This window comes from Macrobrachium rosenbergii, chromosome 29 (genome assembly GCF_040412425.1).
Source record: "Macrobrachium rosenbergii isolate ZJJX-2024 chromosome 29, ASM4041242v1, whole genome shotgun sequence".
NCBI lineage: Eukaryota > Metazoa > Arthropoda > Malacostraca > Decapoda > Palaemonidae > Macrobrachium > Macrobrachium rosenbergii.
This window is the reverse complement of record NC_089769.1, coordinates 11000057-11021460: the sequence shown is the minus strand read 5'-3', so window position 1 is coordinate 11021460 and position 21404 is coordinate 11000057. Positions and strand designations below refer to the sequence as shown.

The 21404-nt window shown below is 38.8% G+C and overlaps 1 protein-coding gene across 11 annotated transcripts in view; it reads right to left on the bottom strand.

Moving 5' to 3' along the window:
- hppy (MAP4K3-like protein hppy) overlaps positions 1–20919 on the bottom strand; it is a 181877-nt gene extending 160958 nt beyond the window's left edge. For 4 of the 11 annotated variants that reach the window (XM_067131024.1, XM_067131026.1, XM_067131027.1 and 1 more), the window contains exons 1-3: positions 20555–20812; positions 7417–7474; positions 82–237 (exon numbers count right to left, since the gene is read on the bottom strand). In XM_067131024.1, the coding sequence (XP_066987125.1) occupies positions 82–237; positions 7417–7474; positions 20555–20689 (349 nt within the window). In that variant the 5' untranslated portion in view covers positions 20690–20812. Of the gene's footprint in view, positions 1–81; positions 238–7416; positions 7475–20554 lie in introns of all 11 variants that reach the window. The other 7 variants (XM_067131028.1, XM_067131033.1, XM_067131029.1 and 4 more) reach the window with 4 other exon arrangements.
- Positions 20920–21404: the final 485 nt, after the last annotated feature.

Genomic DNA, 21404 nt, shown 5'->3' with positions numbered 1-21404 from the left:
AGAAGACACTGTATGGTGGGCATGCTACTAAAATGGCAATTATAATCAGAACTGATAAGTAATGACATAACTTTTACTTACTGTGATAGATATCCTGCAAAGAACCCCCACCACAAAATTCCATGCATATCCAGAGTTTGTCCCGGCGAAGATAACTTCCAAAGTAAGCAACGATATTTGGATGCCGGCAGTCCTTCATCATAAGGATTTCTTGCTGAATAATGGTGAAATCATCACCTAGAAAAAACACAATGAGGGTGAAAAATATATCTCAAAATTTGTTTGCACATCAGCTATGCTTTAGTTCATACAATATGAGCATTCTGACAACCAAAGCCATCTTTACCAAAACCATATGTTTTTGTTCAGCTGCATCTTTGTGACATTTCAAATTTTATTCGTAACTCTACGACGTATTTTTTTTAGAGATTCTTCCCATTATGGGTTTCCTAACTACAATTTGTCTTGTGTAGCATCCTCCTGCCTGCCACATAACTCAAGTTTTAGAGAAATAGAGTCACACCATATTCGAAGCTAAAAGAAAAGAAAATAACATACATGATGAATTACAGTACATGCTTTATGTCTATAAAAATCCTGTCTTTAAGATATTCTTTAAATCTAGAATGATCAGTAAAGTTTCAAGCCTAGTATGGCCAAAAAGTGTAGTGATTATTCTAGATTAAAGGATGCCATAAGAACAGATCTTAACTTTGTACTTCCTTATCCATACAGAAAGTGATTCAGCTACACCCTATGGTACTTGTTGCCCTAAGACTACTCTTTGCCTTCTTCTGTGATCACTTTATGCAACTTCTTTCTGATTATCATTGAATTGCAAGGTCCCTTATATCTAACTACTAGAGGAAACATCAGCCAAGGTTTCTGCATCAGCACTGTTGTGAGAACAGGGTATCGCTAAACTTACTATCATTAAGATGAATGGTGCCATGAATTCAGTAGTATCTGATGGATGTTCTAGTCTGAGAGGCCTCTTGTAAGATGCTTTCACAAAAACTATGATGAGCAGAAATAATATTCCACTTAGACATAGAAAAATGACATTTTTATAATAAAATATGATTTTATATATACTTACAAAGTAATTACAAGGCTATTAGTTTCTACTTTATGGCAGTTTTAGATTTGAAATTGGCAGTAGTGCTCTATTGTTTTGGTGCAGGTAAGTGCCCCGCCCACTTCCGGGGAAGTATAGGAACAACACAGCTGAAGAGCTCAGTTCGTTTATGCTTGTCTAAAAGGACTTTCACTGAAGCTCCTATTTGAGTGGCAGTATCCACTAATGCGTCAAACTTCTTGTCAATCCAGGCTTCGAGACCGGCAATGGCGCTAGGTTCAGAGGGATGAAAGCCAGGTAATGGAGTAGAAGGGAGCGTAAAGAGAGCTGGGAATAAGAGAAAAAGCAGTCACAGGTGTCGTAAATAACCGGTTTAGGAGAAGAAGACACTGGTGCCCTAGCCTCAGCTCTAGCAGCCGCCTTTCTCAGTCTAGCTTTTTCTAACTTGTCTGAAAATTTTCCATTTACTGTCGCCCCAGTCTTCGCACTCCTCACATGTCAAGTCAGGAAAACAAATTTGTCCTCGGCAATGATAACAAATAGAATGTAAGTCATATTTAGATGATGTCAACCTGGTACTGCAGCTCCTGCTACAATACTGGTTACTAGAAGCACTAGTGACTGATGATAAGTCACAATCAATACAAAAAAAAAAAAGGCCAACTAAGCTTAACTAACCTAGGTAATTTAGCGCAGAGGCCACCAGAAGTCCAGAATACTTCACCAAATCCTTTGACTATAAGCAAGACCATCTGGTGAACAATCCTAACAATCAAAAACAAAGCTGCTTAACAACGATGTTGGGTCATTGAGCGGCAGAAACAAAATGAGTTCTTCAGCTAAGTTGTACCTATACTTCCCCGCTATGTTGTACCTATACTTTCCCAGTATGTTGTACCTATACTTCCCCCTGAAGTGGGCGGGCACTTACCTGCACCAAAACAATAGTGCTACCGTGAATTTCGAATCTAAAGCTGCCGTAAAAGGAGAAACTAATAGCTAAATAATTACTTGGTAAGTTACATATATAAAACTTCTAATTCCCTCAAAAAAGAAAAGCAATTTTATAATCATCAAAGCAGATGATGGTGGAAAACCTGTAATAATAGACAGAGGTACCTATAAATGTTAACTGCTAATCCCTTTTCCTGTATTCAGGTTTATTTTAACAGAAAACTCAACAAAATACAGTAACCAGAAATGTGAATTTCGACTGCCAATAGATTCATCAAAAGTCTTCCATTTTTACCTTATATAGGTTTACGAAATCCATAAACCAAACATTCCATTACATCCCATTATTTCAAACAACGGGGCCCTTCATATCTCTTAGCTAAATGGATAGCATCAGTCTTGTCTCCAATTCTTGGTAAGTTTTCCAAGGCTCATAAGAAAAATATAAATTTTTATTAAAACTTTATCTGAATACTTACCTACAGTTAAAAATAGCTTTTATCTCCTTGCCTATCAGCACAGAGATAAATAGCTAGCACAGAGATAAATAGCTATCTTAAACAGTAGGTAAGATTCATCCCAAAATATTTGAATTTTATAAAAAAAGTAAAAATTACTTTTCTCAATTGGGGAGAAGATAAGTTACAATGTAGTCCTCTTGTTTAAGGAGGCTGAAGATGAGTGCAACTTAAACTTTTTAGCAACAAATTGAGAAAATATGAACCAATACCCATTACCATCCCCCCCACATATTAATACACCTAATAAAGTTGTGCATTTATATTAACGTTCTTACTTTTCATGGGATATTTTATTAACAAACAATTTAGTTGTTCCATGGGCTCTCCTCTTTCCCCAATTGTAAATAACCTGCCTACAGAATAAGCTGAAAACAAAATATTATATCGTATTCTTCCACCTCATATCCCTTAGTTTAGGTATGCTGATGATATCTGGTCTATTTGAGTTACAAAGTTACCATATACTTTTTCAGCTACTTATTCCACTGTGTCTATCAATTACGATCAAATGTAAATGGGAACATGACAATTCAAATGGCTTTCTTTGGATATATTAATCATTAGTTATAGTAACACTATTTTATTAAATTTTTTAGAAAACATACACATAGCAATAAGTTAATATGCAAGTTGATTTTTTTTTATCATGATGAGAAAATAAAGATCTCTCCTTTCTCCTCACTGTTCCTAAATGCCTACATAATTTGCAGCCCTGTTTTCATTGACAAGAGAAATTTCTTTTCTGACTGATTATTTTTTTGTTATCCAACCTTGTTGCAAAAACCTTGTTACATTTATTTGGTGATTCCATATCTCCAGGATAACTCTTTGAAAGAATTGGACAGTTGTCAGCCAAGGCATTATGTAACTATCCTAGAATGATGATCAAGTTTTAAGCTAAGACTCCACCAGATTTTAATGCACTTCAGGAATTTATTGCAGTCCTTGTAAAGAGTGTTCTCATGTTTATATACCAGAATCAGGTTTTTCAGTATATAAATGTAATTTCGAACATAAGTCAATTACAAATGTTGATACAATTAATACTTCATTTATCCATATGTCTGAAAATAATGATACAGTACTATAAATCGAGATAAATTAGAAATGTTGTACTGTAAGAAAACTCTCAAGCAATGCAAAATTATGGGATTTCCTGTAATTAAAGAAACCCCTACTATGACTTTGAATAATGGTTGTTATATTTTGAGGGCAGTCAGCCTTAAAAGATTAAATGAACAGTTTGATGTTCCTGAAGTGATCTTGACGTCTTTGATAAAAATTCTTTCTTTCTATTCTTGCAGACTTTCTTGGCCACGTCCATGTATCTACTCGCACTCAGAGGAATCTAGAGTGGCTCAAAACTATAGTGATTATTCCAGATCAAAGGCTGCCTTATGATGGGGTTTTTATTTGAAATAAAATACTGTTTTTATTCCACAATATAACATTCAGGATCATTTGTATTTTTCCTTGATATACAAATCTGCAATCTTTCATGTAATTGAAGCCTTTTATAGGTATACCTTCAGTGAAAGCTTATCAAATTGTTGAAGCTTGGTAACAGGGTAATTAACTAGCAGAAAGCAAGAGTTAAATAGTTTTATTCCATTTCATTTGATTTTCAGTGCATGTATGGCATGTTAATTTTGTTTTTTAATAAAATTTTTATTACTGTACTGTATATGCAAAATAGTGACGTACAGGTAAGAGACAGTAGGCCTATAGTATTTAACAAATTTTGTTCAATTTTCATTTATTTTAACATTTATTGTATAAAATTTATATTATATATGTGTATTTTATAGCATTCATGAATATAATTGTCATTCTTGCTGGTGATATGAATGCTGGCAGGGACAACAAAAGTATGGAGGATTTAATGACAGTAAAGCCCTGGGAGAGACTGCAAATGAATATATGCCCAAAAGCAAAGAGTGATACTTATTGGCTTTTGTGTTGTAAATAATTTCAGTAACTGTAGGCATTCTTTTCCAACAGAAGGGCATCCATAAATACACTTTGATATCTCAGGATGGCAGTCACAGAAACCAGAGATAAAATAACTATTAACCCAGAGAGAAAAAGAACACTGAATTTTAGGAGTTACAGAAGAGCAAATACTGGCAGTGATCAACAACTTGTCATTGCCACACTACAACTGAAATTAAAGCAGATGACAAAAAAAAAGGCAACAGAGCACAGGCAGTCGCCAGTTAACGGCAGAGGTTCAGTTCCTGGCTGAGTGCTGATAACTGAAAATTGTTGTTAACTGGAACATCACAGTAATTATGGTAATAAATGGTAACGATCAACGCCAATACACTGCTTACCAACACCAATAAACCGCTTATCACACTGAAAATTACTTACAGACGGCGATAAGTTGCCTGTCAACACCGATAAACCGCCTACCAACGCCGATAAACCAGTAATTATTTACTACCATATGATGGTTGAAAAACAAGCAAAACAACTGTTGTTATCCAATTCAGTTATAAGCAAAACAACGGTTTCTTGTTCAGTTGTTTATGGCTGTGCGCATTTATGCAAGAGTATAACGTTACTAACAATATTTTTATCGTTCTCTTTTACTTTTTTATCTAGAAGATGGGATAGAGAGATGGAGGAAAAGAAGTTGGTCAATTGTAATTTGGTCTCTCTTGCTGCCTGATTGTATGTTGCTGCCTGCGCCCCGAGCGAAATTTAAAATTATTTTATAAATATTGTCTTATCAGTATTAATTGCTTACCCAATAGCAAAATTGAATTATTGTAACTTAAGCACTACCTGGGTACCTGAGTATTTTAATAGTTGTATCACAAAAAGTGCATTTAGTCATGAAAATGACAGTAATTAGTGAATATTTGTCAGTGAACAATACTGCAAACTGGTGAATTTTCCATGAATAATGTGTATATATGCTCCATAGAGAAATCCGTGAACTGGTGAGTCCGCGGATCCTGAGAATGTGAATATGGGGGGTTTCCTGTATAAACCATGGCAGCAAGGAGAATTATGACAAGAGCTACACCATGCAAAACACACCTGGTGGAGAACAGGTGTATACTACAGTAGATAGTCATCTGGGCAGCCATTCGATCTTTCGTTTGAATGCAGACTCACATGTCAGCGCAAAGATATAGGATAACTTTAAAAGCAGGTAAGATTCATCCCAAATAATGAAGATTTCGTACAGTAATGCTTCTTGTACATGAATATCAAAAGGCTTTTGCAACTGAATGATGAAATAGATTCACAGTTCTACATGACTTATCTGAGGAGAGGAAGCATGGATTGATTTGACATCAAGGCTGTAATGAATCTGCTGGAAAAAGGTAACAGGGCAGAAGCCTTCGATATCAGATGAGACCTGGGATACAATAAAGAATAGACAAAAGCAAGAAAGCTTCATTGAGAACACTAAGTTTGAGTGATTGATTTAAGAAAGTTTGGTCTGATAACATGGCACTTGAACCATTTGCTTATTCAGTGCTGTGATGAAAAATGGTTACAAGATAAAACTGATAAAGCAATTACTAAGAATCTAGTGATAAATGTGTCATAATTCCAAACCTCTCCTGTGAAACCTGAACTTTAATGTTGACTTCTCTCATCTTTCTACAGGAAAATGAGCACTAGCTGATCCCCAAAAGAACACATACAAGGAAGAATTCTGGCTGATCCCTGGAGAAGACATACAATACTTCCAACCATCTCCAATTTAGTGGCCAGGAAGCCATGACAGACAGAGAGGAGGAAAAGGAAAGAGGGTAAGGTTCCCCCATTAATCTGAAATATACTTTGCATATGAATAAATTCTAAAAGTTGTAGACTTTCCATCAAGAAAATTCTGAGAAAGTTTTTTTTTTTAAACTGTAATCTCAAAGGCCTGAAGGACAACAACTGAAGCAACCAAAGGTCCTAGATAAGGTCAATACCCTTTAGTCAAGTTCTTCACTGATCACAGAGGCTCCCCTGGCCCCCAAAACACCTTAGCACCAGTCATAAGAGTGTTAGAGAAGAGTCCTTTGATATCTTGTCATATTCAAGAGCAAAACAGAATATCAACATGGACAGTCCTGGACAGCTTGGAAGATCAATCAAAGGAAGGAACAAAATAAACATGCAGTGTAAACCTTACTGAAAGTCACTCACAAACTTACATGACTAAGCTCAGCCTTCTCCTAGATCTCCGATCCCAATTTGTAAAAGGGTCAAAGACAAGCATCTCTTCTACTGGAGAAGGGAATGCACAAGGGAAATCTGAAAGATAACCCAGACTCCTGGCAGGCATTCCCTCCTTCAGCAGTCCGAAGGCAAAGGAAGGAAGGAGAGAGCAGGAGGATCGAGGTGGAACCCAGCTTTCCTCTGGATACACATCAATCCACTCCAGCAGAAGACAGTATGGCTCTCTTGTAACTGATGAAGTTTAAGTATACAAAACCAAGTTTTGCTGTACAGTATACTGTATGAACCATAATATAATAGTTGCAAAGCACTGACCCTGTAAACTTGACACAGAACTTGTGAAAAAAAAAAAAATAACAGGATACGGGAGCAAGCAAAACACAACATTATTTGTCCATAAACCAGTCAAGTTTCCATAACTGCAGAAGCACCTGATGTCTTGACTTGACAGCAGCCAAATAAAAAGTGAAGGGTTTCTGACAGGTTAGTGGGGATACCATGCCACTGGCTTATCTTTCACCATTAATCATGTCATTTTCAATCTTTAATGACTACCAACAGTTGCTGAAGGTGAAAAGAATATAATACTGTAGCCATTTAACACTAAAAAATTAAATTAACTTAGACTTTAAAATGCAAAACAAAACATCTTTCCCATTCAACAGTCCTTACCAGGTTCCAGTTTGATGACTTTAATGGCCGCAAACTCATTTGTAATGAGTCGTTTCGCCTGAAAAATAAAAATTTTTTATAATTAATTTCAACTTTACCATACTTCATGATAAAAGAATTTCAGTTCAAAAGATAAACTATTAAGTTAGCAATATTAAGATCACCTACACATAGTAGAAAAAGAAATAAAAATATTGTGATAAATATAAAAGCATTATGATTTACAATGATACACGAAATGGTAAAAGTGGCTATCTATAAAATGTTTTTGGCTGAACAAGAGGGTGTTAAGTAACAAAAAACCAAATACCTTGGAACAGACCAACAAATAAATTAAAAATTAAAACTGAATACATGTTAAGTACTATACTCTGTTTCAAGGGAAATTTGGGAATTGACCATTCTGTCATAAAGTTAAGACTCTTTATGAATAAGTTTGTATCCAGTACAGCGTTGTGCAAGTGCTGGCAATGCCAATAAGCAAAAATAAAAAACTTCATGCATATCCTTATGATAAATCCCAACAAATCACCAACCTTTGATTACTGCCATCAATGAGCATAACATACTGAGCTCAACAGATGGCAAAAAAATCTCTACCAAATGATCCATCATCAAAAATCTTATTGATAGAGGTCCCCCTGTTGCAGTTTCAAAAGAAGTCTGAACCTTCCCACTACTGGACACATGAGGCATGACTGCCCCTGAAGGTTTGACAACCATTCCCTGCTATGCCCTTGGGGCTGAAGGAGATTGCACAACAGATCATGGTTTTCCTAGCTATTTTAATGCCCCTTGTCCAATACTACCTCAATTTTACTCATCGGAAAGAGTAAAAATGTGGTATGGATGGTTATCCATACCACAAAGAACTACTCTCAGCTGAAACTTGTCATGAGAAGAGAGGATTGTTGAAACCTTTCCTAACAATACCAAAGACCTCTGGAATGTTGTCATAGACTTTCACAAGATCAGTCAAAAGTGATCTAGAGCAGAAGGAACAACCCTATTTATATCAGATGTCTAATCAGAGGTGAGCACACACCAACACCAGGCTTTGAAGACATCCACTCACTTGAAGTCTGATGGGTCTTTTTGTAAAAAGGCTTCCAAGATGATATTTCTCTTCCTATGACAGGAAGGCAGAAGATACAGGAGGCTAGGATGAAAGTATGCGCTTGCATTGCTTCACCTGACTCTATCCACAAGTCTTACTTTCCTCCTAACTTACAGCAGAAGGTGCAGTTAAAGCAGGTAATACCAGTGTTGGAGTATGGCCTGTGCTCTGTACAGCTGGGCTTTCTCCATAAACAAGATGGCCTCATTAGCACTGAGCTCCTTAACAGGAACAAAAGAGAAAGATGGGACACTCAGAAAAACTAAAAGACAGCTACATCTCCAAGTTCTCAAGCAAAGCTTCCAGCAGTGATTCATAGTGCAAATGTGAGGTTTTTTTTCCTCCTGTTACACCTTTCAAACCTTTTACTGTCAGTTTATGTTTCAGCACTGAATGACCTCATAGGTTCAAGTGCTTGGCCTTTGGCCTGAATTCTATAATCAATTCAATTCAGTTCCAACAACACACACGAGAGAGAGAGAGAGAGAGAGAGAGAGAGAGAGAGAGAGAGAGAGAGAGAGAGAGAGAGAGAGAGAGAGAGAGAGAGAGAGAGAGAATGCCACCAAGAACACGCCCACATATGTCTTTGGCCTCTCTTCATTCTTGCCAAACTTCTTTCAACGTGAATTTTAGCCAGTACACACTTGCAAGAAGTACTAACTATGAGGACATGGACCAGTCATATATCTATTTTACATCCTTTGCAGTTTCCAGTGTTCACTTTTCTTATCCATACATATTAAAAAGATGAAAGCTTCAACTTGGGGTTGGGCAGAGCACAGAAAAGTGGGCGACTCCTAACTCACACATCTACCACCAATTAACCACATTGTTAACAAGCTTCAATGGCCATTTTCATCTTGCACGAGGAATATTACTACATTAAAGGCTCTGCGTTTTTTCGTTCTATATGAACAAAACCAATGTAGTGAATGACCATTTGGCTGAATTAGTTCACCAAATCAAGGAATTACTACAAATAATTCTGTAAGTTTAACTAGCTAGGAACTAGACTTAAGCTAAGAGCTAGGACTTAGTCTCTTGGACTAGGACATCCTAGTACTTACTGTGCCAACCTAGCTGCTTAGCAATCTAGCCTAGCCTAGCCTAGCATGAGCCCAATGTTGATGAAGTCTGGCCTAGCCTAGCTTGCACAGCAAACTAACAAAACCTAACACTAACTGCAAACTACTGTACTGAGATCCTGCAATACTTTTAGCTTAACCAATAAATGCCAGTTTGCCCGTCATGCCAGACTAACTTTGTAAATATAAAAATTGTTTCAAGCAGAAAAATGTGGTCCCTCAAATGGCCTATGTTAACCTTCCCTAGAACCTAGGCCAATAATATTTCATAAATAAACCTTAAGGTAAGTAAATGATAGTTATACTGATTTCACACTGATCTTATGAACTGCATAATTTTATGACTGATTATCTTGGGTTTTATTCATTCTTAACCAATACTGTTAGTGTAAACCATGTCATCCCATGTAGAGTCTGGAGTCTGATAGCCTAGGTTAGGTCAACCAAGATCTTAACTCATTTTGTCCTGTGGAATAACCACTGCAAGGAGGTGGTCAGCAAGATACTGGTGTGATATCTATTTTTCACCAAATACACAAAAAGATTTTCAAGTTAATTCTATCTGTCCTTGGTACAGAAACCAAAGCCTTTTATCTTATATTCCTGAGCACAAGCTGGAAATAGTTCCTGAAGCTTGGTAGCACACTGGTTATTTGGTGGCAGCCACGTAAGTGGGGGAGTTCCCCATTTACTTAGTGCTAGCCAAGACTTTTTCTGTTGGCATCAAGGATAAAGTGGGGAAGGTGAAGTGGGATTATGATAAAAAGGCTCAAGTGGTACTGTATACCTAGAAAAAAAAAGTTACTCAAATTTTGTTAATAAAAATTTATTTGTTCCTACAGATATAGAAACCACTCTCTAATATGCAAAAAAAAAAGAAAAAAAAAATAACACTCAATCCTCAGGTGGGAAGTTGTCTCTCAACTGACTGCTAAGTTGGGGCCCATCCAGAAATATCAGTGTATTTGAACAAGGAAGCGATGACTTCAGTAAGTTTCAATCTGGTCTGGCATTGGGATGAAAGAGAGGTAGGGTTCTGAGCCTGAGTGAAATTCTCCTGAGATTTCACTTGAAAAGAAAATTCTTGGAGAACCAAGTGTGACCCTATGTGGGTGGCACAAGTTGGAAGGTACCTAAATCTAGCCAATAAAAAATTAGAAGAGAGAGCACGGAGTCACACCCTATCCACTGACTGTGGGCTCAACTGCGTAGCCACATGCATCTTAGCCGGTCCAGTACGTACTTGGCCCAAGCTGTTGCCCCACTGGGGGAGGAAGGGAGAAAAGCCAACCACTAAATTATTTGTCCTCAGTCTCACACCTTCCAAATAGTTTAGGTATGATTCTTTCTGTTCCAAAAGAGCTTAAGTGATTACACAACCTGTTAAGAATCCACCATGGGTCCCAAGGAGAAGGTGTCTGGGAACCAATGGGTGATTTCCTCAGGCAGAATGAGATAAAAGTGGTCTGATGCTTCAGACACCTGCTTGCATTACCAGTGCTACTGAAAAGTTACTCCAAAATGCCAGATACAGTTCCATGTCCCAAAACTTCAAGAGTTTTTCCCTAAACTATATGACAGTCTACTTCACCAGAGGTACTAAAGAAAATGGTGTTCCTGGACATCTACCATTTGTGCTCGCCAGTACTTGCAATGATGCATCAACTCTCTGGCCTGAAGGTTGGGGTTAAACTTAGGTAGCATCTGCAGCTCGCACAAGGCATGGAAGTCTCTCATCCAAACCACCAGACAGGTCCTGGAGAGAGAAAATCAAAGACCACATAACTCTCATCAGAAACTGACAGATTCTGAGATTTGCAATAAACCCGGGAATGAATGAGAATGAGAGATTCCAACCCTCAGTCTCAAGAGTACTAGATGAGAAGAAAGGCTGTATAAGTTGACAATACACTTCATCAAGGCTAAGGCTAGCAGGAAAACAGTCTGGATTGTGACAGCTCAGTCTCAGGGTTAGCTGAAGGAGTCATACAGCAACTGAGTTAGGCTAGAAAGGGCGAAAGTCACATCCCATTCCAGGGGCTGAAGCCTCCATAAACAGGCAAACCAAATCAGACAGCACTATGCTCTTCAGTTTGAAGACCTGGCTCAAGGCAGCAAAAGCCAGTCACCACAGTGTAGGAGGAGCTTACCTCAACAAGGTAGACGAGGAAGTCCATGGTCTGCTGAGCAATATTCAAACTGAAGAGACACCCCCTTTTACATCACCAATTACAGAAGATGGCCCACCTTCCTAGGTACACATTCAAAGAGAATGGCAAGAGTAACCACCCATCATGTGTAATTCTGCAAGAAAAGCCTCTCTCGCAAGAACTATCGGATAAATTCCAAGCATATGTTGGAAGAACTGTACCTCCTGGTAATACCTAAGAATGAGCAACTGACAAAAAAGAATGGGCCATGGGGGAATCTCTCTTGCCACCTACACCAAGAGGGTCAGCAGATTAGGAAACCACTCAGCATGACGCCAACGAGGCACCACCAGGATCATTCTAAACCCATATGTGATTAATGCTCAACTGATCACCAGGCAGATCAAAATGAACAACAGAAAGACATAACTGTTCAGACTGTCCTATGGATGCTGAAGGCAACTTCCAACACTGCCAAGGGATCTGGTACAGAAGAGCAGAACACTGGGAGCTTCCTGTTAATCCTCAGTGTTTGCCAAAGTTCAAACCTTTCTGTTACATGAAAACGTGCAGACCACTCTATCGATCCCACCAGCTGAACTGGTTGACAGCTCAATGGCGTGGCGAACCACCCACTCATGCACCTGCCTTAACAACTAACAGTGGTGAAGAGAAACCGTTCCCCCACCTGCTTGATGACATAACCCACTAAGGTGGTTTTATAGCTCATTAAAACTACCAAATGAGCTATCAAATGTTCCCAGAATGCTTGCAGGCCAGCAATGTTGTTGCATTTCCATAGTGCTGATATGCAGATGAGTTTCATCCTCTGCCCACTCACCTGAAATGAATTAGCTGTTCAGGTGTACACATCAACCCTCCTTCAAACAGATGCATTAGGGAGGTGAAGAGGTCAGGGGAACTCCTGCGAGTAGATCCCTGTCACCCAGCCACACTGCAAGATCTCCTATGATCTTCCTAAGGGCACATGATGGGAGGGAAGATTGCTTGGGGTTATCCAGTGCCACTACAGCTGCCACTAAAGTGAGTGCAGATTGAGTCACCTGTGAAAAAGAAACTTGCAAATACAAACAGGTGGCAGAGGGTAACCTGCCAAAGCTGAGCTGGTTGCTCCTGCACAGACAAGAATGGCACTAACTTCCAAGAGCTTGCCAACAGAAAGTCTGAAGGAAAGAGGGAAAACCCTCATTACAGCAGGGTCTATGAGTATGCCCAGGTACTTTACCTGCTGCCTGGGCATGAGATCCGACTTCTCCCAGTTTATCACAATCCCCAGGTTGTAACAAAATACAAGTAGGTGTTCTTTGTTCCAGAGAATCTGAGCCTCAAGGATACCACAACTAACCAATCATCCAGGTGACACAGCAAGCATATACCTGGCAAGTGGACCCAAGATGATACCAAGGTAAACACCTGCAGAACCATTGCCAGCCTGAAGCAAAGAGCTTTGAACTGGAAGACAAGTCTGATCACAGACAGAGAGGAGGTACTTCCTGGAGGACTGATGGACAGGTACTTGAAAGCAGTCCCAGCTACCAGAACATCTCTTCTCCATCACCTAAACTTAGGAATCCAACACCAATATATTTTGCTAAGCAAAACTACTCTCAGCCAAATTTTATGGAAGAGGAGTCCAGACTTAAGTACAATATTTTACATAATCATATTCTGGCATGTAGAACTTGCTCAGTATGCTGGACAGCATGGATCCTTCTGATCTGCAGATCTGATTGTTAACCTGGTCCATGACACCAAGAGCAAGCAGCAACATCAGCAGTCAGAACAACTGCTGCACCTGAGCACCCACGGAGTACACTCAAATGACATGTGCTCAACAAAGGGGGAGTGGTTGCTTTCCTGAGATCATTGAGCACAATGAGCTCTAAAGGACAGAAACCATCAGATTCTAACAATTCCCCAATATAAGAGAGGCTGACACACCAGTCTGCCTTGATAAGTGCTCTTGGACCATGGACCTAACAATACCAATCCTTCTTCTTCTTTCCCACCATTATCCCTATGTTAAGGAGTCAGTTGCCTGATGCGCCTTCTCCACTGCCTTCTATCAAAGGCATCACCCTCCACCAAACCTCTTCTCTCCATATCTTCCTTCACTTTATCTCGCATCTAATTCTCTGTCTCCCTCTCGATCTTCTTCCTCTAACAGGTTCTCCCCAAGCCCTCTTCACTCCCTCCTTGTCATCCATCCTTAACACATGCCCATACCATCTCAATCGTGACTCTTTTATCACCTCTTTTATCTTTACTAAGCCTGCTCTTCTTCTTATTTCATCATTTTCCAATCTCTATTTCCATAATCCACCTCAGTATTCTCATCTCTGTTCTCTCAAGCTTTACTTCCTCTTTTCTTCTTAGAGCCCATGTTTGTGATCCATACATTAACACTGGTTTTATCACTGTACTATAAATCTTGACTTTTTCTTATCATTAGCATTTTCTTATCAGCATACAACTCCACATCCCCCACACCACTTTTATCCTACACCACTTTTATCACATCCTCTCTCTTGGCTTAAAGTAGATCCTAAATGTTTAAACTTTTCCACCTGTTTTATAATCGAGCCTCTTCTTTCTTATATTACTATTCTGTCTCTATCTTCTCTACTGCTCACTAAAACCTCTGTTTTATTCACATTCACCCTTAAGCCACCCCTCTAAAAACTCCTGCCACTTTCCAACCCTTCTCCTGTAGGTCCTCCTCATCTTCAGCAGTAATCACCAGATCATCAGCATACAACAACTCCCACAGCACTTCATTCCTGATCTCTTCACTCAACACATCAAGGCCAGCACAAATAAAAGTGGGCTTAATGCTGACCCCTGGTGTAATCTAACACTAATTTCAGAGTTTTCTGTTTCTTTCCCCAACCGCTGTTATTACTTTTGTGCTCATTCTGATATATCATCTCGACCAGCCTAACCAACTTTTTGGGGCCTTCCTCTTCCTCAAACACCAAAACATCACTTCTCTTGGGATTCTGTCGTCTGCTTTCTCCAGGTCTATAAATGCACAATAAAGCTCCTGGTTTCCCTCTAGCCTCTTTTCCTGTAGCTGTCTTACTATGAAGATGGCATCCACCATCCCTCTTTCTCTCATGAATCCATACTGCTGTTTCCCGATCTTCCCAATTTCTCTTAATCTCTCTTCCAGTATCCTCTCTAAAACTTTCAATCCATGCTCTGTTAGTTTAATTCCTCTGTAGTTACTACAATCTATGACATCTCCCTTCTGCTTGTATATACATACCATTAGACTCTCCTCTCAGTCACTTGACATTTCATCCTCTTCCCATATAGCTTTTAATAAATCCAGCATCCATTTCTCCCCCTCTGTACCTAGTAATTGGATCATTTCAATTTGGAACTCTGATGGACTTGGTGCTACATTTTACTTAATGCTCTCTTCACTTCTCTATCCTGTATCTCCATCACTGGTCCCTCCACCCTCTGTGCTTTCTCATCTCCTCTCTCTCATTTTCAGAATTGAAAAGTTGTTCAAAATACTCTTTCCATCTCTTCTTAATGTCTTCATCCCTATACAATATATTTCCATCTCTATCCTTGATGACAACTAATTTACCCAAATCCTGTCTCTGCCTTTTCCTCCAGTGTGGAATCTTATAGATATCCTTTTCTCCTTCTCTTGTTCCTAGTCTTTCATTCAACTGCTCTGCCGCCCTTCCAATAGCCATACCTACCCTCCTCCTCGCGTCTCTTTCCTTTTCTCTGTACTGTTCCTCTGCACCCTGTGCATGCCTTACTTTCCAGTCCTTAAATGCTTTTGATTTTCTTTTCATTGATTCTTGCACCTCTCCATTCCACCATCACTTTTCTCCTCTTGACACTCCATATCCACTTTTTCTCCTCTTGACACTCCATATCCACTGGTTCTTCCCACCAGTTCCTCTCCTTACCCCCCCCAACATATTCCTCTCATGTCTGTCCACAAATTTTCAGCTCTGTTACCCTGTCCAGCTTCTATGTTCCCCCTTTCCTATCTCTCATCTCTCCTCTCTCTCTCTCTCTCTCACTGTCCCCATAAACTGTTTCCCCTTTTCTCCTTTAAATTCCTAAATCTTAATTCTGGATCTCATCTTTCTCTTTTTGGGTTTCCTCCCTCTCATTTTCAAATCCATCACCACCAACCTATGTTGTTTAACACACGCTTCTCCCAAGATCACTTTGCAGTTCGTCACCTTGCTTTTGTCAGCTCCTCTAACCAGGATGTAATCTATTTGGCTCTGAACTCCTCCACTTCCATATGTTATCAAGTACTTATCCAACTTCTGAAACCATGTGTTCATACAAGCCAATTTAAAACTCTGAGCCAACTCCAATATACAAAACCCATCTTCATTTCTATTTCCAAACCCATGGCCTCTGTGTACCTCCTCATACCCATCTCTTCTCTTTCCCACCCTAACAGTACCAGTTGCTGAATGACATTCTAGGATGACTCGAAACCATCTGACATTGTGGTCCCCATTCCTGTAGACTTTCATATAATGGGCTGAAATGGAACTAGGCGACACCAATAATTGCTCTAGTATGCTTTCCTACACATTGGGAATCTTGGATGAACCAGGGCACCACAAGTGTCTATGTAATCACATGCACACAGCTTGCCCCAATAATAGCACATCACAATATTTAGACTAGTATGTGAACCCTTGTTGTACACATGATTAAGGAATTGTGTATTTAAACATCAAGAGTTCTGGACACACCACTCACCATATCAGGGTTCACACAACCACATGGATGGTCAACATGATTCCCAGCAGTATTATACAGCAGTGACCTGTCAAGTATGAACTATCTGTCTGCAAATGCATGATTCAGGGATCATGCACTTCCTGAACAAGATGGTCCACATGACTTTTCTGCGTACCTCGGCAAGGGTACAAATGCAAAGAGTCTGAGACAGCCCTTGTGTTCTAGAAATAAATAGGGAGATAATGAGTCATGAGAACATTCTGAGTCGCATGCCAAGCCTACCTATAGTGGGCTTCCCACCCAAAGGTGAGTGGATGCCACTGCCAACACCCCAAAAGAAAGAAGGCACTCACTCAAAAAGTCCTAAGAAATATCTTTTAAAAGGGTTTCTGACACCTCTTCTTCTTCCTACATAAAGAAGAGGCAGAAGAAAACAAAGAGGAAGTGAAACAGCTTGATGAAAAGGAGGAGGAAGAGGAGGACATTAAGTGCTCATGTTTCTTACTCAGTCCATGAGCAGTACTCTCCTTGGTTACATAAAAGATATGTTATAGCAGGAAGCAGCACCAGATTCTTCTCTGCACACCTAAGCTGAAGTATAAAAGGGGTGACACTGGCTTACGAGCATGCTCTGACCGTGGCAATCCTCTCTATGGCAGACATTCCATAACAAGTGAATGAATACTGCTGCCAACCCCACAGAGGGAGGTGCTTACTCGAAATCTGATAGAAATTCTTGCGGGAAGGCATCTGAGACGTCCTCCTCTTGTTCCCACAGACAGAAGAAGAAGAAGAAGGAGGTGACAAGGATCAGGAAGAGCACAATGACCAAGAGGAGGAATAAAAAAAATATTTTCTTGCATTTCTTCACCTTACTCTGTCCACAAGTCGTACTTTGCTCAGTAAGCAGCACTGGTAGAGTACAACCTGTACAGTACTCAATACCACGCACTTGGACCCAGGTCAACACTGGCTGATTGCCTACCCTACAAGCTTAACTCTTACAACAAAACATGAGAGAAAATGGGTAGTCTGGAAGGATATATCAAAGTTGAGTAGGCCTAATCCCCCCTCAAAGAAACCAGCACACATCTTTTGGCCTACCTCCAAAGCAGCCAAACCTCTCCACATGTAAGAGACCTGCTAGCACACTCCTAGCAACAATGCAAAAGAACAAAATAGTTACACTATCACCAAAGGACATAAAGCTGCTAAAAAATGCTTACATCCTTCACAACTTTCATTGTTCACTTTCCTTATTCAAATCCATACGAAAAAAACTAACACGAAATGTACAATAAAAAAAAAAAGTGATGAGGCCAAGGCAAGCCTGTTAAAATTCACTGCATATCTAGTAATATGTAGCAAAGTATAGTCTGGGAAAATCTGAATGCTCACTGATCAGGATTACAATATATCTGAATTAGTATGCACAGTGACCTAATGGAATGCTGGTGCTATATATTAATATCAAGACATGATTTAAGAAATATTATTTAATAAGGTTTTATCCAACCATTTAAAATGCAAGTCAGGTGTTGAAAACCAAATGGAAACAATGCAAAAATGAAAAAAAATTAATAGAGAATTAAAACTTGTTTCTTTGGGAATAAAACCACCAGCTTTTATGTAGATTTCTAAGCGCCACATGCAATCAGTTACTGAAACTTGGTGGCACCCAGGAGAATCCTTAAGTAGTAATGCCTACAGTGCACTGCATGAGGTGCACTGATGTCACTAACCCCCCATGAGACCACAGAAAGTCTTTGGTGACAGTAGGTACTAGGTAGGTGAATGGGAGTTCCCCCCAACCTCAGCTACCTACCACCAGGTAGGCTAACCTCCTTGTTTCTAAGTTTCACTATCTAATTCCAACATGCACTGAGAGATACACTTATATAAAAGGCAACAGTTTGTTTTCCCAATGGAACACTTTTCATTCTTCATTTTTTTATATTGTTCCCTGTCCAGTTTTCAGCAGCTGACTTGGAATTTAAACAGTTGGTTACAACCTTATTATAAAAATTTTTTTATGTCTCACCTTTATATTAACCTCTGGAACCAGCATGCAATTACCTCATAGCATGCTATATCCTTTATAATCCTAATCATCCTTGGCATTCAAATCTACCCATTCTATACTCTGCACCACACAGGCTAGTATTTAATATCCAGTGAATTCTACGTCTTAACTTGTATTCTGCAATGTCCAATATAACCCAATTTTCTTTTTTTCCAGTTGTGACCAAACTGTGGAATCATCTTAATAATCCTGCTTATAAATCATTAGAACTTTTTAAATTTCAGACCTGGTACAAATGCTTTCTGTTAAGCAGACTGACTTCAAGTCTCACTCCACAGTACAATACAAACATTTATTTGTTTGATTTATTTTACTTTGTTAATTATCCTACCTGTTTTTCTTTATTTCTCTATTAAAATTTATTCTTTACTTCTCAGTTAACTTTTCTTTCTGTACCTGACTACTTCCCTGGGTTTGTAGACTTCTTTTTCAACTCGGATAGCAGTTTGGTTTATACTAATGATAATACCTCTTGGGATATAATTTTAAGATTGACATCTCACTATTTTTGGGGTGTTTTGTGAACTAGTTGAGTAAATAATTACTGATAACCTGGTATAATACTGTTTTAGAATATTCTTAGTAAAAAACAGTGCTAGTGGATAACCAATAATCTATAAGAACTAAGGAGCATTTTAATAAATTACAGGCCTATTGTAGGTATTTTAATTTAATAACACAACTCAATAATGAACTTAACATACTTAACACTAGTCTAAGGAACCTCCGAGCACAGTATAAAAAATCCAATATTGAGTTGTGGCATTACAGTACAATACTATAATGGGTCTATAATTTATTTAAATTGCTGCTTAGTTCTAATTGATTATTGGTTATCCAATAGCACTGTTTTTTACTAAGAATATTTTTAAAACAGCATCATACCAGATTATCAGTAATTTTCGACTCAACCATACTAAATTCTACCTAAAACCAATTGTTATTGGGTTATTTACGTTTTTTTTTTTTTTTCATTCCATGGAGCTGGTACTAGACACACCACTCATGGGAGTGGCTTTGGTATCAAAGTAAAAATTTACCATATAATATAGGACTACTGTCTAGCGACATCAAAGACATGTTATTTATAACAAGGCCGGCAGAGATCAACAGTGTCTGTTTGTAATGTGTTTCATCCAAGTAAATCAAAACTCACAATTTCTGTTCTACTGGTGAACACACTAGCTATGATAAATATCAACCATTTTTAAACTTTGGCTAGCCAATGCCAATTCACTGAACTTCTAAAAAAAGATATTTAAATTTTTCTAAATTTTATGCAAGATAAAGAAGGCAATTTATTATTAGTATCTAACAGGTATGTATGTATGATACATGTTTCTTTACAGATCATCCATAACATACAAAACACTCGTGTTTTAGTGAGTTTTGACATACCATGTGGAAGGTTATCCCATATTTCTATAGTTTGCTTGGCCTGAAGGGAATAAAAGAGGCCTAAGGAGAATAAAAGGGGCCTAAAAGGGAATAAATGGGGCCTACAGGAAATAAATGGGGCCTAAGGAAAATAAAAGGGGCCTATGGAGAATAAAAGGGGCCTGAAGAGAATAAAAAGGGCCTAAAGGGAATAAAAGGGCTTAGGCCAAATCTTATTTCACCCCAGAGACGATGATTAAAACCGATTTCTCGAAACTTACCTCCCCGTCTCCCAAACTGAAAATGAAATGGCCACTTAACCACCTCTCCGAATTTCTGACACTAGGATAATCAAGGGCTCATAACTGTCATGAAAAAAAAAAAAAACCTCACTGTCAAACTTGGGTGGGCCACTGGAGCACAAAAAATGAGAGAAAGTCTTTGGACTGGTAATAATTCCGACACGCCAAAAACACGGGCAACATGAAAGTAAACGAGGGGTATCTGGGGAGATCAACGTTGTTTGGACGACGATGATCCAATTTGGGTAAAACGTTATCGCGATTACCTTGTAAACATCTCCATAGGTTCCACTCCCAATACGTTGGATGAGTTCATACTCATCTTGGGGGTTGCGGCGGCTTATGTCTGACGACAGGGCTGCCGCCGCCGCAGCAGAAGACCCTCCCCCACCACCAGCCATAATGCCAAGGCGCTCCCACCACGCCGAGACACAAGAGATAAAATTCCTTTAAATGTTCTTTCAGGACTACAGACGACCTTGCAATACTATTCCCTTGTTCAATTGACTGTTCTCCCGTTCAGGAATGGAATGATGGCGATGTTAGGACACGGAACGCAGAACGAAATGATGTGAGAATGGCCACTAATCTCTGTTCTCGCCCCCTTCTTCGAGGTACAATCTTCTTGCTCACAGATGGCGTTGCTCAAAACACTATCCAGTCGACTTAGCCCTTTAATAACCATTAATCAGGAGTATATTCCTGATTTTAGGTAACCCGAGCACCTGATTGAGCTGGTAGCTGATAGAAAATATAGAAATGTAAAGAAAAAATTGCATTAGAATGGCAATAGTAAACATGTCAAATGTCACACATATGTTAATTAAAGGTGACGATTGTGACCCACAGAACCTTAGAGACGGCAAGAATTGTAGTTGAGGGTACAACATTATTAATACTAAGGAAAATTATAAGATTAAAACATTGCGGTGAATATCTATGTTTCTCGCGGTTTCTCAAGGAATTTAAACTCAAGCAATATATATATATATATATATATATATATATATATATATATATATATATATATATATATATATATATATATATATATATATATATATATATATATATATATATATATATATATATATGCGTGTGTGTGTGTGCGCGTGC